This window comes from Colobus angolensis, unplaced genomic scaffold, assembly GCF_000951035.1.
Source record: "Colobus angolensis palliatus isolate OR3802 unplaced genomic scaffold, Cang.pa_1.0 Scaffold639, whole genome shotgun sequence".
Classification (NCBI taxonomy): Eukaryota; Metazoa; Chordata; class Mammalia; order Primates; family Cercopithecidae; genus Colobus; species Colobus angolensis.
Genome location: NW_012120032.1, coordinates 1027720 through 1049266, shown reverse-complemented (window position 1 = coordinate 1049266; position 21547 = coordinate 1027720). Strand labels below are relative to the sequence as shown.

General features: G+C 37.6%; 1 protein-coding gene across 1 annotated transcript in view; it reads right to left on the bottom strand.

The window, feature by feature from the left end:
* RASSF9 (Ras association (RalGDS/AF-6) domain family (N-terminal) member 9) overlaps window positions 1–799 on the bottom strand; it is a 32551-nt gene extending 31752 nt beyond the window's left edge. The window contains exon 1 of the mRNA XM_011963960.1: window positions 375–799. Within this exon, the coding sequence (XP_011819350.1) occupies window positions 375–421 (47 nt within the window). The 5' untranslated portion in view covers window positions 422–799. The remainder of the gene's footprint in view (window positions 1–374) is intronic.
* Window positions 800–21547: the final 20748 nt, after the last annotated feature.

Below are 21547 nucleotides of genomic sequence, written 5' to 3'. Positions count from 1 at the left end.
AAGCTCTGTTTGAAACAAAACGACACTTTTTATTCTACTACCCTCAAATGTCCAGGGCAACAAAAAGAGAAACTGTTTGTCTTGCTAATTGTGGAGCCAGGACTGGTCAAAAGGGGAGAAAGGAGTCAAAAGTAATCACTCTTTATCCTCTGCGATCCTTGAGCTGGTAAATGCCATCATCAATACTGGGTGAATATCCTTACTATCTAGGTATTCATACTAGCCTAACTCTTTAGGCTAGGGCTTTGTCCCCACAAAGCCTTTTTTATCAGAATCTAACAACCACAAAACACATGCTTTCACAGGTAGGGTCCAGACTACACATACCAGACACACACACACACACACACACACACACACACGCTTTGCTTTACCTGTTTTTATGCCGAGTCTTTAGCAAGTTTCTTCCAAAGGGAGCCATGGTCTGTCGGGCAAATGAATAAAGAAATTATCTTAAAGCGATCTGGGGGTAGGGGTGGGGGTGTCTGGATTTCCACGGTAAAGGCAGGAGGGCTGGAAGCTTTCTCTTCTCCTCGAATGTTCCTGGCTTTCAGCTCATTAGTAGCCGGCTGAGAAAGTTGCTGGAAGTTGTGCAACTGCTGCTTAACTTTGAACTGCGGGATTGTTGTGGCTGCTGCACCTTTGGAGACCTGCCCGGCTTCAGCTTCGAAGAAGGCGTTTGGAAGCAGGAAAAGAAAAAAAAAAAAGAAAGAGAGAGAGAGGAAGGGAGGAGGACTCTATTATGTTCTGTAGTTATTTGCAGACTAGCTAAACTTAAAGAACTGCCAACCCCACAGGCATGGTAATACCAATGGAATGGGAATTTCACTCGATCTGGAAACCCCCATCCCCCGCTTTCCACACCCAACCACACAAGGTGTACTGAAAGCACATAAAAGGATTAAAAGTAAATATCCCCCAACTCCTGCTCAGTTCCAGTCTGTGAAAAGTCATCTCATCATGGCAAGCATGAGGGAGAGCCGAGAACTCTGTTTGCCAACGCATTCGACCCCCAAATCCCCTGCCAGGGTGTCAGGACTTTAAAATATATTAGGGAGAGCGAAGCTGGAAACCAGATCAAGGTGGACTCACAGACAATTTAGAATTTTAAGTCCCTGAACTCAAGGTCTTAAGAGCTTCTTCCAGGTCCCTCCTCCACACTCTCAAGTTCATCTTGCAAAAGTTGAAAGACCTGAAGGACCACAGGCCTCCAGGGCTGATGCATCACAGTTTGGTCTAGGAACCAGCTGGAGTTTAGTGTTTGACTTCCAAGGAGTTTATGTTGACCCCTACCCCATGTTTGACATTCACTGGGACTTTAGAGCCCTGGGAATTTCAGAGGAAAAGCAAACTGCTCCTGCCCTCAACGAGTAAAGAAGACACACCTAGGGAATCTGCTGGAACTCGAAATGTGAAGGGAAGTCTAAGGGAGGGAGGGTTTCCCCTGGTCCCAGGAGAGCTCCAACCCAGAAGCAGGGCAGGGGAATGGAGCTGGGAGAGTTCAGGGGCCTGCAGGAAGCCCAGCGCAGCTCCCACCAGGTACCTGGCACTATGGGAAAGTGCTGTTTAGGGTCAAGGGCCAGGAGAGCTTTCTCACGGACGTGTTTTACTGGGATTTTGCCCCCCTGAAATCACCCCACCACCCTCCACCCCACCAGCCTTCCCAGGCTTCTCAGGCAGATGATGAGGGAGGGAGGGAAAAGAAAGTCAACAAACTTGTGAGTTCCTTCTGAGCCTTGGCAAAGAATATGAATGGCTCACGCTTACTTTAGGAGTTTATCCCCTTCCCCCAACAACACCAAACAAAAAAGTGATCTCAAGGGCTTCCATGATTCTGATACACACTGATTTATGCAGTGCTCAGATAAATCATGTTTTTCATTATTTATTATCATAATCTTTCTCTATTCATCTCTATTTCATGTTTCTGTATGTACATATACACATGTGTCATATACTATTTTATTATTTATATTTATTTATAATTTTATATAAAAAATCATATATCCATATATACATCCAAATCGTTATGAAGTGAGAAACATTACAATAGCTAATGTTACAGTTTAGTTACCTTTTTATATCCCTGGGAGTTAGGATAATTAAAAAATACATACCCATCTTAATTTGATATGGTCAGTGATTCCAGAGAAAATCAAGGCACCAAAAGTAGTAATGACATGTTCTGTGTATATGTATGTATAAATGTACACATATATACATGTATAAACATCTGTATGCACATCTTCATCTTTGTAAACATAAGTGTATATATGTGTGTGTGTGTTTTATATATATTACATACTGTGTATATATGCACTTCTGATGCAACATAAGTTACCTAATCTTGGGTGTATTTCTGTTTTGGTTTTGATTTTGTTTTACTAGCACCTCACAAGAAATGATTTAAACTATTATGGAAGTTTACCTAGTTATTCTAAGTTGTTCAAAATATAATCCCTTAAAGCTATACTGTTTACTTATTAATATAATTGTTGCAGTCAATTTGCAAATAATTTCACATTTACAAATATCTCTATGCTTCCTTTAGTTTCGGTTCTCCACGCTTATTAACATTTTATATACATATGTGTATTCTATTTTTCAATAAAAGAGTTTTAATGGGGAATGAGGAAACGATACTGTGTCTTTACTAGCATAATCTTACTTTGAGTTTCAGGTTATCACAAATGAGTTTCATTTAAGTGTCATTAATCCTCACATAAAATGCCCTATTAATACTTTTCATGGCAAGCTCTTTGATGTATAAGAATTATACATAAAAAGGTTTGTACTCACTAAATACATACCATTTTTATTTGACAATTATACCTTAATAGAGCTGAAAGAAAAAGCATAAAGGGTTAATGTCTCTCAGATAGTAGAAGTGGAAAGGAATAAAAAAACATGAATACTAATGCCTTAATAGAAAAATGAGCAAAAACAATCCTAAAAGAAAGTAACAAAACCACTGTGTTTTTTTAATTTTTAATTTTTTTATTTTTTTGAGTTAGGATCTTCCTGTGTGGCCCAGGCTAGAGAACAGTGGCTATTCACAGACACAATTGTTGCACACTACAGTCTCAAACTCCTGAACTCAGGCAATGCTTTTGTCTCTCCCATCTAAGTAGCTAGTACTACAGGTATGCTCCACCATGTCCAGTTGAAAACATGTTTTTAAAAATTGACTACAATCAGCAACAATTTGTTGTATATTTTAGAATAATGACTGTATAGACATTAGAATAATGTTGTATATTTTAGAATATTTTAGAATAATAACTTCAATTTAGAAGTAAATTTAAAATGTTTGGAACACAAATAATGAATGCCTGAAGGAATGAAAACCTCATGTACCCTGAGGTGATTATTACGCACTGTATGTTTGTATCAAAATATCTCATGTACCCCATAAATATATACACCATATATGTACTAATAATGTTTTTAAAGTAACCTTCACTAGTAACTAGATACTGTATAGTTAAATTGAAACAAGATTTTGTTTTACCTCTACCAAAGTGACTACTTTTTAAAATGATGAGGCTCAATAGTGTCAATACGATGAGCATAGTATACTACTCTGCATAAATATTAAAAATTGGCATATCATTTTTCAGAAATGAATTTGGCTATGTAGAGCAATAACCTTCAAAATAGTCAAACTCTCATTCAAGTTTTTCTCATAAAAACTTTTTGTAACAAAATAACAAGTTTCAGAGACAGTCTTATGTTAATTGATATTAATTCTGAGAACGAAATGAAATAATGCATACCAATTGCTGACATATAGTGTTAACCTAAGTAGTGTTTTTATTATAGGGTAGAGGTGGTTAGGAAAAATTATCTCACACTTGAAACTAAAACAAATGGATAACTTCATGTTATCTCAAACATATAATGGAGCATTGTCTAATAGACTCTTTCAAAGATTATTTAATTCTCTGGAAGAATGCATTGTTTCTTTTACTTACTCTTTTTTTTATTTGGCTGAGACTCCATGAGATTAAATGTTAAACTAGTTTTTTAAAAAAGAGTAAATTTTGTTGTTCAGAAGCAATACAAATTATTTTATCTAGTAGAAAAGATAACACAAACGTTGTAGTTTTATTGCATTGTAGAACATCAACCAACTTTACATCTATTTAATTTTCTCTCAGCATTCTGTCTTTAATTCACTTTCTATCCATAACAGTCTTTCTTATTCTCTTTTAGACCAGCTTTATAATTCTGCTGGATCCCTCACTAATGAGTTAAGTCAATTTTTGTCACTTGCTCACTACACATTTATATTAAATTCATGTTTTGGCTTCCTGAAAATTATACCCTGAAAAACTATGAGAACACAATAGTCCTTTATAGAAGAAGTCCTTTATAGAAGAAGTAGTCCTATATAAGAAGTCTTTATAGAGGAAAGATGGCTATTTAGCTATATAATTTCTACTTTTCTTAAAACATAAAATGTGCAAAAAGGGTTTTGATGGTAGAAAATAGAATGTCCTTTCATCCATTTATGATATGAAGCTCAGCCAAAATAGAAAAGATGTATTCCCTTACAAATAGATTAACATATGAAAAATCAACATTGAAGATGATACATTATACCTGATAAAACAATAAATGTATACTCTCTGCAATTAAATGAAAATGATTTAATCTTTGGTTGACTTGATATCAAAAGCTAAATATTGTTAAAACATGTTGTCTGATAGAGACCCAGCCTGTTTCCATATGAAGTCTTGTTTGTTTGTTTGTTTGTGTGTTTTGAGACAGTGTCACTCTGTCACCCAAGCTGGAGTACAGTGACACCAATCTTGGCTCACCGTAGCCTCAGCCTAAAGGGCTCAGGTGATTCTTCCACCTCAGCCTCCTGAGTAGCTGGGACTACAGGCATGCACCACCACACACAGCTATTTTCTGTATTTTTTTGTAGAGATGGGGTTTTGCCATGCTGACCAAGCTGGTCTGGAACTCCTGGGATCAAGCGATCCACCTGCCTCAGCCTCGCAATATACTGGGATTACAGGTGTGAACCACTGCACCTGACCCATATGAAGAGGTATTAATTTCCTTTCTGACAACTAAATTTCAAAATTATCTGGGCTGATCTAACACATGCAAAGAATGGAGAGCAAAGTCTTTGCACAGCTCCCTGACTGTTTACATCGATGTCTTGATTTTCTTCCTCCTACAATATGTTATAAAACTAAAGTTTTAAAAATATGACTCTTATTTTTGTCTTAAATCCTTTAAAGACTCTTTTAGAATTCAGCACAAACTCTGTAGGTTATCATTCAAGGCTCTTTATTACACAAGATTTTCTGACTTTTAGCTTTAGTATATACGACTTCGCTAAAAGGGCCGCAGATATAGCGCGGGAGTTTAGAGTGCAAGTTTTGGAGCTGCACAGACAAGGATCCATGTCACGGCTCTGTCACTTTCTAGTAGAGACCTTGGGTAAATTACTTAACCTTCCAAGCCCCAGTTTTCTGATCTGATAAATGGAGAAAATGATAAAAATGCAATCTCATTTCTTATTAAATATAAGTCTAAGATAATTTTTTCTTCTAAAAAACTCTTATAAAGATGTGCTCTCTTCTTATTGCTAGAAATTTACTTTTCACATTTTAATTATTAAATTGGATTACTGGTATAATTACAATAGACATCTGTGATAAGAGCCACTTGTCCCCAGGGCTTTCATAAAAAGAACAGTAGAGCTGAAATTCTTCTGATCACACAGATACTTGACTGTGAGCCAATCTGTTGACACTTACATGGTAATCTGTGAGGAAATAACATACTAGATAGCTTGTTATAATCAATCAATTTGTCTGATTTACTCAAAACCCCATTCTCAATCAAGTGAATAGTAATAAGATAGAACTTCTTTTGTATGGAAAAGAGAGAGAAGAACTTAGAAATAATTAGAGCTGGCCAGAGGGTAGGATCATAATTTGAGTGAGAATCTTTGTACAACAGGTTGTGGCAAAAGGGCATTGTACAAAACAGAGTTGTTTACAACAAAAAGTAGGAAAGCCCCCAAAAGTCAGTAAAAATAAATTATTAAATTGAATACCAAGCTACTACAATTATTATTATTATCTACAAGTACCTATCTTCAGCAGTTCTTTCCTATCTTAAATTTGCTCATGGTAATAGGAAACTGTCTGTAAAAATTGGAATGGATGAGGCTTTTCTCACAAAACCTTTTAAATATGGATGGTAGGTGTCATAGGTTGTAAATTAACCTCTCTAAGAGGTTTTAAGAATAGAAGAAATGGCCGGGCGCGGTGGCTCACGCCTGTAATCCCAGCACTTTGGGAGGCCAAGGCGGGCGGATCACGAAGTCAGGAGATGGAGACGATCCTGGTTAACATGGTGAAACCCCGTCTCTACCAAAAATACAAAAATTAGCCAGGCATGGTGGCAGGTGCCTGTAGTCCCAGCTACTCGGGAGGCTGAGACAGGAGACTGGCGTGAACCTGGGAGACAGAGCTTGCAGTGAGCCAAGATCGCACCACTGCACTCCAGCCTGAGCAACAGAGCGAGACTCTGTCTCAAAAAAAAAAAAAAAAAAAAAAAAAAAAAAAAGACTAGAAGAAATAACTATCTTGTATGGATTAGATGTATTTCAGAAGCCGGGATTCCATTTCAACTCTAGGTTTCTATAGTGTCAATGCTCTTTTGATTCTCCATAAAAGTTCAGAATGGCACTACTAAGTTTTGTAGTACTTACACAGAGTCAGGTGGTATAATTAGTCATCCAGCTTTAATAGATGATTCCATTAAAAATATTTTTTAATAAATTAAACTTAATATTTGAGTAGCTGACTGGCTGAGTGTTGGTCAGATACCTGTGTCCTAAATAAAAGTCCAAATTTCCTCACTAAGGAGCTATGACTGTTATTAACTCTAATTAGATAAATCCACATAAGGCTGCTTACTGGTGGAAATTGTTCCACTTCAAAGAAAGTTTTGAAGGCTATGAAACACAAAGTATGCACATAACATAAAATATGTGCATATAAGTATATAAATGCCACCAAATATACATTCACCTTCTATGGTAAATGATATATTATGTTGTAGTGCTTTACATAAGGCATTTTTATATTTGGTGTCTTTTTTGATCATAGCATGCTGAGCAGGAAAGAAAATAGAATCTCAAATTTGTGGATAAGAAAAGTCAGGTTGAGAGCTATGTGATGATTGAATAATTAATCAAAACCAAATCAAGGTCAACCTATTGTTGTTAACAAAACTAATAATTTATAATTATGATATAATCACTTAATTGCCTTTGGAAAATTTCCTTAAGTGATAATTTACTTTTATTAAGTAGATTTGGGACTCTTTCCTTTTTAAGACTTATTAAAGATTTTGTGAATGTAATGTGAATTCACTATGGTACAAATTTTATTTCCTTATGATATGGAGACCATCATAGGCTCAAATGCATCAGAGCACTAATACTAATTGTTACTGATTGAACTGTGTCCTCCACAAAATTCATATATTGAAGCCCTAAACCCAATGTGACTGTATTTGAAGAGAGAGCCTTTGTGGTAATAATTAGAGTTAAATGAGGGCACATGGGTGGGTCTCTAAACTGATAGGTCTGTTGTTCTTACAAGAGGAGGAAGAGACAACAGAGTTCTCTCTCTCATTACTCATAAACAAATAAAAAGTCACGTAAGGATGCAGCAGTCAGAGAAGGTGGCCATCTACAAGCCAGGAAGAGAACCCTCACTAGAAGCTATTTTCGGACACTCTGATTACGAACTTTTAGCCTCTAGAACTGTGAGAATATGAATTTATGTTGTTTAAGCCACCCAGTCTGTGTCATTTGCTCATGACAGCAGACTAATACACTAATAATATGAAGCAAATGAACTTGGACTGACTTTCCTTGGAGAAGGACACCATAGTACCATTTGCTCTTTGAGTAAAAGCTACCTCCCCTTACTATCCCTTTGTGTTCTGGAAGAAGAGGTGGATGATTTGCACCTGCACCTAGAAGGCTCCTGGGAAGTGCAGGGTTCTGAATCCGCACTTGTCCTTTGAGCAGCAATGTTACAGAATTTTTCAATGAATTAAGGTTTCCTATTGAACTGAAAAGATACCAGTGATGCTAAAAGTGATCCAAATCCAAATGTAAGTGACGGCAATGGCAGGCCATCTGGAGCAGCCACTGCCAAGACGCAGGCTGCCACGGGGAGGCACAGTCGGGGCTGCATTCTCCACAGAGCCAGGGGAAGCCAGGAACAAGTGGGAAACCCACTGCTACCAAGGTGGCAGGGCAGGAGCTCCCCGGGTGCAACTGCAGCTGTCCAAGCCATGGCTGCAGACCCCGGCCTCCCTGTGCTCTTGGAGACTGGGAGCAGGCCTCCTGCCTGCTCTCCTGGGCACTGCTGAAGTCACCCAAGTCACAGCTGCAGACCTGGGCTTCCTTGTGCTATGTTTCCTGGGGACCGGAAACAGGCGGAAGTCCCGCCCTCCCGGGTCCAGATGCAGTCAGCTAAGCCGTGGCTGAAGACCTGGGCATCTCTACAGTCTTGGGGACCCAGAAAGTATCCCCCTTCGTGCCTCATCGGTCTTGAAGGTGTCTGCTCCAACTGCCTGGCCTCTCCCCGCTCTCGGCACCGCTCTGATCTTGGGGCAGATTGCGGCTGAGCCCTGGTGCTGTCACAGCCCAGTCGGGTGTGTGCACGCTTGGGGCAGCACTGCCATACCAGACCTCTGCTGTCTCAGACACCTCTGTACTTTGGGCTCTGATAAGCACAAGAGGGAGACCCAGTGGGGACTGAGAGAAGCTCGGCACTGGCCTGCCTGTACCTTCTTCATGAACAGCCTGGGCACCAGAGAAAGCAGTAGAAGGCAGACAGGCTCCAAGGAAGAAAGGGATGGCTCCCTTTTGAAGCCCTTCCTTCAGGCTGGGGAAAGCCTAAAGCCTGGGGGCCAGGCGCCACTCTCCTGGACCAGAGAGGGAACTTGTGGTGTTTTTTCCTGTGCCCACCCATGGCTGCCCTTGGACCAATCAACAGGTACTTCCTCCCCTCTGAGTCCCATAGAAACCCCAGACTCAGTCAGATTTGGGAAAACAATGGGATGACTTGCCTGCAGAGAGGAGCTACCTACTCCAATGCCTCCTCTCAGCTGAAAGTTGAACACTGAATGGGGCAACCTGCCTGCAGATAGTAGCTATCCATTCCAGGGTCTCCTCTGAGTTATTCTGGCACTCAGTAAAGCTCCTCTTCACCTTGCTCACCCTCTACTTGTCCACATACCTCATTCTTCCTGGAGGCAGGACAAGAACTCAGGACCTGCTAGATGGCAGGGTTGAAAGAGCTATAACAGGGCTGAAACACTCTCCTTGCTCACCACATTGCAGGTGAAGGGGAGAGAAGAACTGTGGCCCTTTGGAGAGCCCAGACTTGGGAAGCTCCCTGAGCCAGGGCTGTTACTCCCTCTTTGGGGCCCTGCAGGTCCTGGAGTCTCCAAGCTTCTTGGCACCACAACATTCCCCAGTGTCAGACATGGAAGCTGCTTGCAGTCTACCTGGTCCAGCCGCAGCCTCTCGTGAGCTGGTGTCCATGCCAGCACCTGGAGCTGCCATCCACTGCAGCAGCCAGCGTGCCTGACTTTGTGCAGTGGTCGGACTTGCTCCCTTGCTTACACACCCCTCACCACTCCGCATCTGGTTCGCCCTTGGCAGGAATGGAATCCAGGCAGGTAGCCTGAGCTGAGCACAGCCTGACAGGCTGAGTGGACAGAGCAAGCCCAATGGGCCTAAGCAAAACTCAGGCAAAGGTACCACTGTTCATAAAGGTTTCTGGCCAGAAAAGTAACATCCCAAGGACCGTGTGACGTAAGAAATTTCTCAGGTTACAGCTTTCTCTCTAGAGTTCAACAGAAAAACCTGCAGGCTTATGAGCAAGGATTCTTTCTGGAAACCACTCAAAACACAACCACTATGGATCTTCAAATTCTAGCTAAGTGTGCGAGTTTCTGAGAGTACATCAGGAAGTAATGTTTGACTACATGACCTTAAGGTTACTTCTTCTACACTTGCTGGTGTCTGAGCTTGTTAGGGCAGTGGTCGTAGATCTGACTTTGTTCAACTAGTTTTTGAGACTGAAACCTTTGAGAGCAATAGAAAACATGGCAGCTAAAAAGCTAGAACTGCAGGTAAGCTGTTCACATTTGTCAATCTCGGCTCATGGGAAATCTCTACCTCCCAGGATCAAGCAATTCTCCTGCCTCAGCCTCCTGAGTAGCTGGGATTACAGGTATGCACCACTACAACCCAGCTATTTTTCGTATTTATGGTAGAGACAGGTACGGCCAACTATGTTGGCCAGGCTGGTCTTGAATCCTGACCTCAAATGACCCACCCTTGTCAGCCTCCTAAAGTGCTGGGATTACATGTGTGAGGCACCATGCCCGGCCAAGTGTAGAAGGTCTTATTAAAATACTTGTAATGAATAAAAGTGGGTTAGTTTCTAACAAATACTGGCAGAAGTGGTTGTGAATCATTTTCGAGTATTAGATTTTAAAAGACTGGCTTCTGTCTTGCTCTGGGGGAAGCCATTTTGTGACCAGCCCTATGGAGAGGTGCACATGGTGAGGAACTGAAGCCGCCTGCCAATAGCCATAGCAGTCAACTTAGATACTCCAGTCCCTTCAGAGATTGCAGCCCTCATCTACAGTTTACCTGAAATCTCGTGAGACACCTTAAGGCCTTAGCATCTAGCAAAGCTGCCCCCAGATTCTTGACTCTTACAAACTGCTTTAGTTAATAAATGTTCCAAGATGCTAAGTTTTGGAGTAAATTGTTACACAGAGTTAAATAACTGTTACAATTAGATTTAATAGGTATCAAAGAAAGGCAGCACAAAACAACAAAAGCAACTCACTTTTTAAACATTAGATTGGCCAAATTTTAAAAGAATAATACTCCCCAGTATCTACCAGGCACACACTATTGATGTGTATTTAATTGAAACTCCCTGCTTGGGGAATAATTTGCCAAAATTACATCTGTAAAACTTTAAAGTGCACATTTCTTTTTTACTTAATGGTTCTAATTCTAAAAATCTAACCTAGAGGAGTTCAACATTGTAAATGCCCCAGAAGGTATATTTTGGAATCACTACATGCAATAGTAAAAAATGAATTGTCTAACAACTATCTATCTATTATAACAACTCTCTAGTGTCAGACACTATCTCTATAACAACTACCTATTATATGTCAGATACTTTTCTTAATGCTTACAAAAGTCTATGAGATAGGCTCATGTTCAAATCCATTTTATGATAAGGGAAACTGGGAAGAGAGATGTGAAATAACTTGCTTGCGGTTACAAAGTTACTAAGAGGAAGAGAAGAGATATAAAGCCATGAAGAAGAGATATACAAAGTACATATATTGAATGTACTTTAATAAGTGAATGTTTAAATACAAAAACACACTTCAATTATGAACCATTTGATACAAATGTTTAAAAGAATAAGATATTTCTATACACAATTTTACAAACTGATATCAGCGAATTTTTTTTTTCAAGTGAAACTACATTTCAATGGCTGCTAACTAAATTGCCAAAGGGTGTTAAACAGGTTATGCTAATGAATATGAGCTCTAGCAGCTTGCCCCTATGTGGAACATGGGTCCATTATTTCTACAGTTTCTGATCTTTTTTTTTTTTAAGAGAAACCTAAAAATCTGACTTTTTAAAAGTAAATTTTGTCATATTAAATGAATGGCAATAAATTATATTCTTAAAAATCTAAAATCAAATAAGACATTTCTGAATGCAGACTCCCCCTGCTGTGATCCAGATTGCAATCTCCCTGTGCATTAACAATAATAAATTAAGAACCGTTATTCAAAGTCACCTGACAAAACTTCACTGAAACATGATTGACTCCATTATCACATCTAAATGAATAATGCCTTAATTAAAATGACATTGGCCACACACTGGAAGCAGAGAAAAGGAGAGAGAAAGAATTGCTGCATCCAAGCAATCTCAATACAAATATTGTCATCCCAAGAATCTATGTATCAGGTACTTACATATTGTGGACTCTGCGTACGTTTATAGCAGAATGGTTGAGAACGTGGACTCTTGAGCTAGAATACATGTGTTTGAAGCACAGTTCCACCACAAACCACTTATTCAAACTCTGGGCCTCCGTGTCTCTATTTGTAAAACAGGATATAATTGAATCCCATAGAGATGCTGTAAGAAAACAATGACTCCATAAATACCAGCTATTATTAATGTGGAGATAAAGTATTGTATTACCACAACCAGGTTACAGAAAACGTTATTATTATTTACCAGCCTTTTTGCTGACTTCATTCTCACAAAACAATTCCTGATTATAATCACTTGTGTGCAATGAAAGAATGTCTTGGCCTGAAGGTGTGAAAGCAAACACTGTAGTAAAGATCTTAGTATATTTTTAAAAATTGCTACGTTTTACTGTTATTTTTTAAATATCAACAGATAAAATTGTATGTTCTTACTATTTACAACATATTTTTGGAGTATGCATCCATTGTGGAATGACTAACTTGGTTAATTAATATATGTATCACCTTACATAGTTATTTTTGTCATAAGGACCCTTTACATCCATTCAGTATTTTCAAGAATACAATATGTTGTTAGTTATGGCCAATATGTTGTACAAGAGATCTCTTGACATATGTCTCCTGTCTAATTGAAACTTTGTGTCCTATTATCAACATTTCCAAGCACCCACCCCCAAAACCATTCCAGTCCCTGATTACCATTATTCTACTTTCTACTTAACTGAGTTCAACTCTTTCAGATTATGCAGTATTTTTCCTTTTGTACTTGGCTTATTTCACTTAATGTAACATCTTCAGGTTTATTCATGCTATCAAAAACTACATAATTCCCTTATTTTTATAGCTGAATACTGTTTTATTATGTATATTTATCACATTTTCTTTATTCATTAATCCGTTGATAGATATTTTGGTAGATTCTCCATTTGAGCTATTGTGAATAATGTTGCAATAAACATGGAGGTGCAGATATCTCTTTAAAATACAGATTTCTTTTCCTTTGAATATATGCCCAGTAGTTAAATTGATGGATCAGATGGTAGGTTTTTTTTTTTAATTTTTTGAGGGACCTCCATACAGTTTTCCATAATTACATTGTCACTAACTGTATGAGGACTTCTTTTTCCCCACATCCTAGTCAAACACTTGTTATTATTTTTTTATAATAGTACTTCTGACAGGTGCGAGACAATATCTCACTGTGTTTTTATTTTGCTTTTCCTGACGCATATGATGTAGAGCATTACATACAGACAGACACACACACACACACACACACACACACACACACACTTACATATGTTGGGCATTTTGTCTTATTGAGAGAAATAACTATTCAAGTCCTTTGCCATTTTATTTTATTTTATTTTATTTTATTTAGTTTATTTTTTTGAGACAGAATTTCACTCTTGTTGCCCAGGCAGGAGTGCAATGGTGCAATCTTGGTTCACTGCAACCTCCACCTCCTGGATTCAAGTGATTCTCATCCGTCAGCCTCCCTAGTAGCTGGGACTACAGGCATGCACCACCATGCCTGACAAATTTTTTGTATTTTTTTTTTTTTTTTTTAGTAGAGATAGGGTTTTTCCACGTTGGTCAGTCTGGCCTTAAACTCCCAACTTCAGGTGATCCACCCACCTTGGCCTCCCAAAGTGCTGGGATTACAGGTGTGAGCCACTGTGCCTGGCCCTTTTGCCTATTTTTTAATTGGTTTATTTATTTACTTGGTATTGAGTTGAGTTACTTACATATTTTAGATATTAGCACCTTTACAGATGCATAGTTTGCAGATATTGTCTCCCATTCTATCAATTGCATATTCACTGTTGATATAGTCTGGCCCTGTGCCCACAACCAAATCCTATCTTGAATTGTAATCCAAATTGTAACTCCCACATGTTGGGAGAGGGACCCCGTGGAGAGGTGATTAGATCATGGGGATGTTTCCTCCTGCTGTTCTCATGATAGCAAGTGAGTTCTCATGGCTTTATAAAGGTCTCTGCACTTTCCCCATTTTGCTCTGCAATTCTCCTTCATGTTGCCATGTGAAGAAGGACTTGTTTACTTTCCCCTTTGTCATGATTGTAAGTTTCCTGAGATCTCTACAGCCAGCAGAACTCTGAGTCAATTAAGACTCTTTCCTATATAAGTTACCCTCTCAGGCAGTTCTTTATAGCAGTGTCAGAATTGACTAATACAACTATATTGATTGTTTCCTTTGCTGTGAAGCATCTTTTTAGTTTGATATAATCTCATTTGTCTATTTCTACTTTTGTTATCTGTTCCTTTAGCATCCTATTAAAGAAATCATCACCCAGACCAATGTCATGAAGTTTTTTCCTTATGTTTTCTTCTTGCAGTTTTACAATTTTAAGTGCTACATTTAAGTTTTTTGTTCATTTTGAGCTGTTTTTTATATATAGCATGATATAAGAATCTAATTTCATTCTTCTGCATGTGCATATCAGTTTTTCCAGTACCATTTATTGAAAAACCTGCCTTTGTCCTATTGTGTATACTTGGCATCTTTGTTGGAAATCAATTGACTGTAATAAATGGGTGGATTTAATTTTGAGCCTTCAATTCTTTTATTTTTAACTTCAACATTTATTTTAGATTCAGTAGCTACCTGTGCATGTTTGTTACATAGGCATACTGCATGAAGTTGAAGGTTAGGGCACATTTGATCCCATCACCCAGGTTGTAAGCACAGTATACAATAAATAGTTTTTCAACCCTTGCCCTCTCTCTCCCCTCAGACCCAAATAGTTCCCAGTGTCTATTGTTGTCATCTTTAGGTCTATGTGTACTCAATGTTTAGCGTTTTCTTAAAAGTGAGAACATGTGATATTTGGTTTTCCATTTATTCAATAATTTGCTTAGGATAATGACCTTTAGCTACATCCATTTGCTGCAAAGGAAACAATTTTGTTTATATTTATGACTGTATAGTATTCCATGGTAAACATGTACCACATTTTCTTTATTCAGTCCATCATTTAATGGGCACCTGAGTTGATTCCATGTCTTTGCTACTGTGAATAACAATACGATAAACATATGACTGGACATGTCCTTTTGGTAGAATAATTGATTTTCCTTTGGTTATATAATAAGTAATGGAATTGCCAGGTTGAAAGTTAGTTCTATTTTTAATTCCTTGAGAAATCTCTGAACTGCTTTCCACAGTGTCTGAGCTTCTTTATATTCCCATCAACAATATATAAGCATTCACTTTTCTCCATAACCACACCATCATCTCTTATATTTTAACTTTTTAATAAAAGCCATTCGGACTGGTGTTACTTATATCATTGTGGTTTTGATTTGCATTTCTCTGAGGATTAGTGATGTGGAATATTTTTTCATGTTTATTGGCTGCTTATATGTGTTCTTTTAAGAAATGTCTGTTCATGCTTTTTGCCCATTTTTTAAAATTGGGTTATTTGTATTTTACTTGTTGATTTAAGTTCCTTATAATAAGAATCTGGATACTAGACCTTTGTTGGATGCATAGTTTGTGAATATTTTCTCCCATTCTGTAGCTTATCTATTTACTCTGTTGATAGTTTGTTTTGCTGTGCAGAAGTTTTTTAGTTTAATTAGATGCCATTTGTCAGTTTTCATTTTTGTTGCAGTTGCTTTTGAGGACTTAGTTATAATTTTTTTGCCAAGACCAATATGATGTCTAGAAGCATATTTCTTATATGTTCTCCTAGGATTCTTATAGTTTGAGATCTTACATTTAAGTCTTTAATCCATCTTGAGCTGATTTTTGTACATGGTGATAGGCAAGAGTCCAGTTTCATTCTTCTGCATTTGGATAGCCATTTGGATATCTTCTGCATACAGATAGCTATTGCAGTGCCATTTATTGACTTACTTTATCGCTTATTTTTTGTCAACTTTGTGGAAGATCAGATGGCTGTAGGTGTGTGTTTTTATTTCTGGGTTCTCTATCATGTTTCTTTCATGTATGTATCTGCTTTCATATCAGTACTATGCTGTTTTGGTTATTATAGCTTTGTAGTATAGTTTGAAGTTGGGTAATGTGATGCCTCCAGCTTTGTTCTTTATGCTTAGGATTGCCTTGGCTATTCAGGCTCTTTTTCGGTTCCATATGAATTTTAGAATAGTTTTCCCTAATTATGTGAAAAGTGATGCTGGTAATTTGATAGGAATAGAATTGAATCTGTTGGTTGCTTTGGGTAGTTTGGCCACTTTACAACACTAATTCTTCCAATCCATGAGCCTGGAATTTTTTTCCATTTGTTTGTATCATCTCTGACTTTTTTCAATAGTGTTTTGTAGCTCTCCTTGGAGAGTTCCTTCACCTCCTTGGTTTGATTTATTCCTAAATATTTTAGTTTTTGTGTGGCTATGCAATTGCATTTTGATTTGGTTCTCAGTTTGAACATTGTTGGTGTTTAGAAGTGCTACTGCTTTTTGTACATTGATTTTGTAACTTGAAACTTTACTTAAATTGTTTTATCAGCTCTAGGATTATTTTGCAGAATCTTTAGAGTTTCCTAGATACAGAATTATAACTCAGTGAAGGGAGATTATTTAACTTTCTCTTTTCCTATATGGATGCCTTTTATTTCTTTTTCTTGCCTGATTACTCTGACTAGGACTTCCAGTTGAATAGGAGTGGTGAGAGTGGGCATCCTTGTCTTATTCTAATTCTTAAGGGGAATGCTTCCAGCTTTTGTTCATTCAGTATGATGTTGGTTGTGAGTTTGTCACAGATAGCTCATATTATTTTGAGGCATGTTCCTTTATGCCTAATGTGTTGAGAGTTTTTATCATGAAGGAATGTTTGATTTTATCAAAAACTTTTTCTGCATCTGTTGAGATTAACATATGGCTTTTGATGAGACACACAGATAGAGGGTGTGGGTCAACACAGCAAGAGATGAGAAGTGAAGAAGATAAAAAGGAATCCCTATGGACATTTTAGCAATATTAACTATTTAAATCCAGAAACACAATATATCTTTCAATTTATTTGTGCCTTCTTTAATTTCTTTCATCAATTATTTGTAATTTCCAGTGTACAGATCTTTCACCTACTCAGTTAAAGTTATGACAAGGTATGTATTACCAATAACATAAATAGTCCCTTAATACATATTTTGTATGAGATATATATATATATAATATACTGTATTCTTACAATAAAGTAAGATAGAGAAAGAAGGTTATTAAGACAATTACATGCAAGAAAAAATATAGTTACTTTTTGTTAAGTAGAAGTGATCATCATAAACACCTTCATCCTCATCATCTTTATGTTGAGTAGGCTGAGGAGGAAGAGGAAGGAAGTCCTTCTGTCCGGAGACAGACAGAGACAGAAGAATATTTGTACATAAGTGGACCCCTATGTTCAAACTCACATTGTTTAAGAGTCAACTACAGAAGGAAATAAATAATGTCAAGAATATAAATGAATAAAATTGAGAGTAAATGATAGAGAAAGTCAACAAAAGCCAATAGCCAGTTTTATAAAAAGATGAAGAAAATTGATACATCTCTGGCAAAATTCATCAAGAAAATAAAGAGAAAAACACAATGTCAGAAATGATTAAGAGAATGTTACCATAGATCCTACAGAAAATATGCTATAATAACAAAATATTATGAGTAAATACATGTCAATAAGTTTGATGACTTAGATAATATAGGAAAACCAATAAAGGATACAAGTTACTAAAATAAGGATTATCGACCCAGGTCCTATTAATGCATTTAAAACCAAAAATACTTATCTGAGGCTGCATCTCAAGCTGGTATTGTGACCATGTTGTCAGAATTAGTAGAGAGCTTCCTAGAGCGATCATGGTGAAAGATAATTATTGGGATGTGTGAATTTTATCACTTGTATTTTCTTAAGCCATTGGTTGTCCAAGTCTTAAGTAATTTGTGGTGTACCATGACATCTTGTAGGCATACATTAAAGGGCTTAAAAATAAGCAGAGGAAAACTTCTGTCATCCTCTGTAATTAGTTTTTGACGAAAGACAGATTAGATAAAAGAAGCAGAACACATGAATAGGCCTAGATTTGTTTGGAAAAAAAAAAATTTACTAGTTTGAACTTTCCCACCAGGTCAAGGTGTTTTCACTGGTAGACTCTAACTACTGGTAAAGCTATGATACCAATCTTACACAAATGTTTCACCTATGAAAGGAAAGAGATCACTTTCTATATAATTTTATGAGGCCAGACTAATTATGATACAAAAACTAGTTGCATGTATTTCAAGAAGCAAATAGCACAGAACACAATCTCTTATGAAAAGACATGTAAAAATCCTTAACAAAGTACAAAATACATTCTACATTATATAAATAGTATAAGACATGACATTATGCTGTTATCCCAACAATATAATGTTGATTTAACAGTTTAAAAATTAGTCAAAACCATTATCAAAATAATAAAAAGAAAGGACAAAATTCATATGATAATCTTAATACATGTGACAAAAACATTTGACAAAATTGAGCACCCATCTATGATTAAAAAATAAAAATCTCTCAGCAAACTAGGAATAAAAAGAAAAACCTACAGTAAGTATAATGCATAATTGTAAAATACTAACTGCTTCCACTTAAAATCAGAAATCAGGTAAGGATTTCTGCTCTCACCACTTGATCAACACCTTTGTACTGGAAGTGTTAGCTAATTCAGTAAAAAACAACAAGTAACTATCTAAATGACTTATGAGTTAGAAAGAAAGAAAAAAGAAGTGCCTTTATCTGCATACAATATGGTTGCTTACGTAGACAATCCAAAGGAATCTACATAAACATAGCTAATAGATCTAATTAATGAATTTAACAGCATTGCAGTGTACAATGACAATTTATCAATATCATTTTGCTGTCTATATGCTAACAATTATTAGAAATAAAACTTGCTGAAACAGACCTCTAGTTTGAAAACATAAAATATTTCTGACAGAAGTTATGGTTTATAAGATACATACAAATTCTCTCTCTCTTTTTTTCTCTCTCTTATTTAAGAGACAAGATTTTGCTATGTAGCACAGGCAGAAGTGCATAGGGTAGGGTGACTATTTACAGGAACTGTCATCATTCACTGCAGCCTGGAACTCCTGGGCTCGAGGGACCTTCTTGCCTCAGCTTTCAAAGTAGCTGGAACTACAGATGTGCCTCACCATGCCCAGCAGAAGTTAAGTTTAAAAATATCTGAAGTAATGGAGAACATACTATATTAATGGATCAGAAGACTAAATGCATTGAACATATCAATTATCTCAAATTAATCAATTTGATTTAATGCAGTCCCAATCAAACCAGGTTTTTAAAATATAAACAAAAAACCTGACTTGAAAATGTATGTAGAAATGTAAAGAATCAACAGAAACCAGAATAATTTTGAAGAAAACAAATCTGAGGAACTTAAGCATGTTGATTTTAAAGTTACTACAAAGCTACAGTAATCAAAATACTATACTATTTACATAAGGCCAAATAAAGAGACCATTCAAAGAGAGTAAACTTATATGATCCAATCAATGGTTCTTCAAAGGAGGCACCAAATAATTTCAATGGAGAAACAATATCTATTTAACAAATAATGTGGAGGAATGAAATATAAAAATGAAAAATATGAACCTGACCTCAACAGCCTGCACAAAGATTAATTTGAGAACACTTCATAGAACTATATTGTAAAAGCTAGATTTATAAACCTTCTAGAAGCAAACACAAACATTTTTGTGACATTGAGGTATGCAATGATTTCTTAGGCTATTCGGAGCACTAATCAGAAAGAATAAAAATGGTCAATTGATTCCATCAAACTTAAACACTTGCTCTTTGAAAGACATTCTTATGAAAATAGGTAAGCTGCAAATTGGAAGAAAATATTTGCAGTGCATATACCTGGAAAAAAAAAAAAAAACCTCATAACTCAACAATAAAAAGGTAGCCCAGTTAAACAATGGGTAACGATCTGAACAAACACTTTCCAAAGTAAAATATGAGAGTAGCCAGGGCTGAGTGCTCTAGCTCACACCTGTAATGCTGTCACAGGATCATTAGAGTGTTGCTTTTCCAGCTTGAAACTTCTGTGGCTGGTGGCACTTTTGCCTGAGTTTTTCTTGGGCCCACTGAGCTTGTTCTGCCCACACTGCCTGGCAGGCTGTGCTCAGTTCATGCTACCAGCGCACATCCCATGCCTGACAAGGGTGAGCCAGGTGTGGAGTGGTGAGGAATGTATGAGCAAGCACAGTCTGGCCACTGCGCACAGTCAGGCATGCCAGATTCAGTGGGATGGGTAGCTCCAGGCACCACACAGGTACCAGCTCTCTGTGATGCTGTAGCTAAACCAGGCATACTGCAATGGACTTCCACTGTAGGGACCAGGGAACACAGTGTAACCCGGAAGTCTGGGGATGCCAGGAACTGCAGAGCCCCAAAGATGGTGTTACAGCTCTGGCTTGGGGAGGTTCTAGGTCTGGGTTCCCCAAAGGGCCTCTAATATGGTTGGGTTGTGTGTTCCCACCCAAATCTCATCTTTTAGCTCCTACAATTTTCATGTGTTGTGGGAGGGACCAGGTAGGAGATGATTGAATCATGGGGGCAGGTCATTTCTGTGCTGTTCTTGTGATAGCAACTAAGTCTCACGTGATGTGATGCTTTTAAAAACGGGAGTTTCCCTGCATGAGCTCTCTTTCTTTGCACACTGCCATCCATGGAAGATGTGACTGGCTCCTCCTTGCCTTCCACCACGATTGTGAGGCCTCCCCAGCCATGTGGAACTGTAAGTCCATTAAACTTCTTTTTCTTCCCAGTCTCAGGTATGTCATTATCAGCAGCATGAAAATAAACTAATACAGCTGCAGCTTTTCTCTCCTTCTCTCCTTCTTGTCACCCACAAAGTTGTGAGCAGGGGGATGTTTCAGTCCTGTTTGTGTTACAGCTCTTTCAGTTCTGTCATTCGATGGGTCCTGAGTACTTTTTCTGCATCCAGGCAGAATGAAGTATGGGGACAACTGGAGGGTGAGCAAGGTGAAGAGGAGCTTCATTCAGCTAAGAAATAGCTCTCAGGAGATCAAAAGAGCAAAGGTGCCACTGGCCACAGATGTTTTCAGCTGGAAAAGTGACACTCTAAGGATCCTGTGACAGCATTACAGGTTTGAGACACTGCACCCAGCCATGGCTACTCATATTTTTCTTTGGGAAGTGTTTGTTCAGATCATTGCCCACTATTTAACTGGGCTGTCTTTTTATTGTTGAGTTATGAAGCTTTTCAGATATATGCACAGCAAATATTTTCTCCCAATTTGCAGCTTATCTATCTTCATAAGAATGTCTTTCAAAGAGCAAGTGTTTAAGTTTGATGGAATCAATTGACCATTTTTATTCTTTCTGATTAGTGCTCCTACTAGCCTATAAAATAGCTCCTTT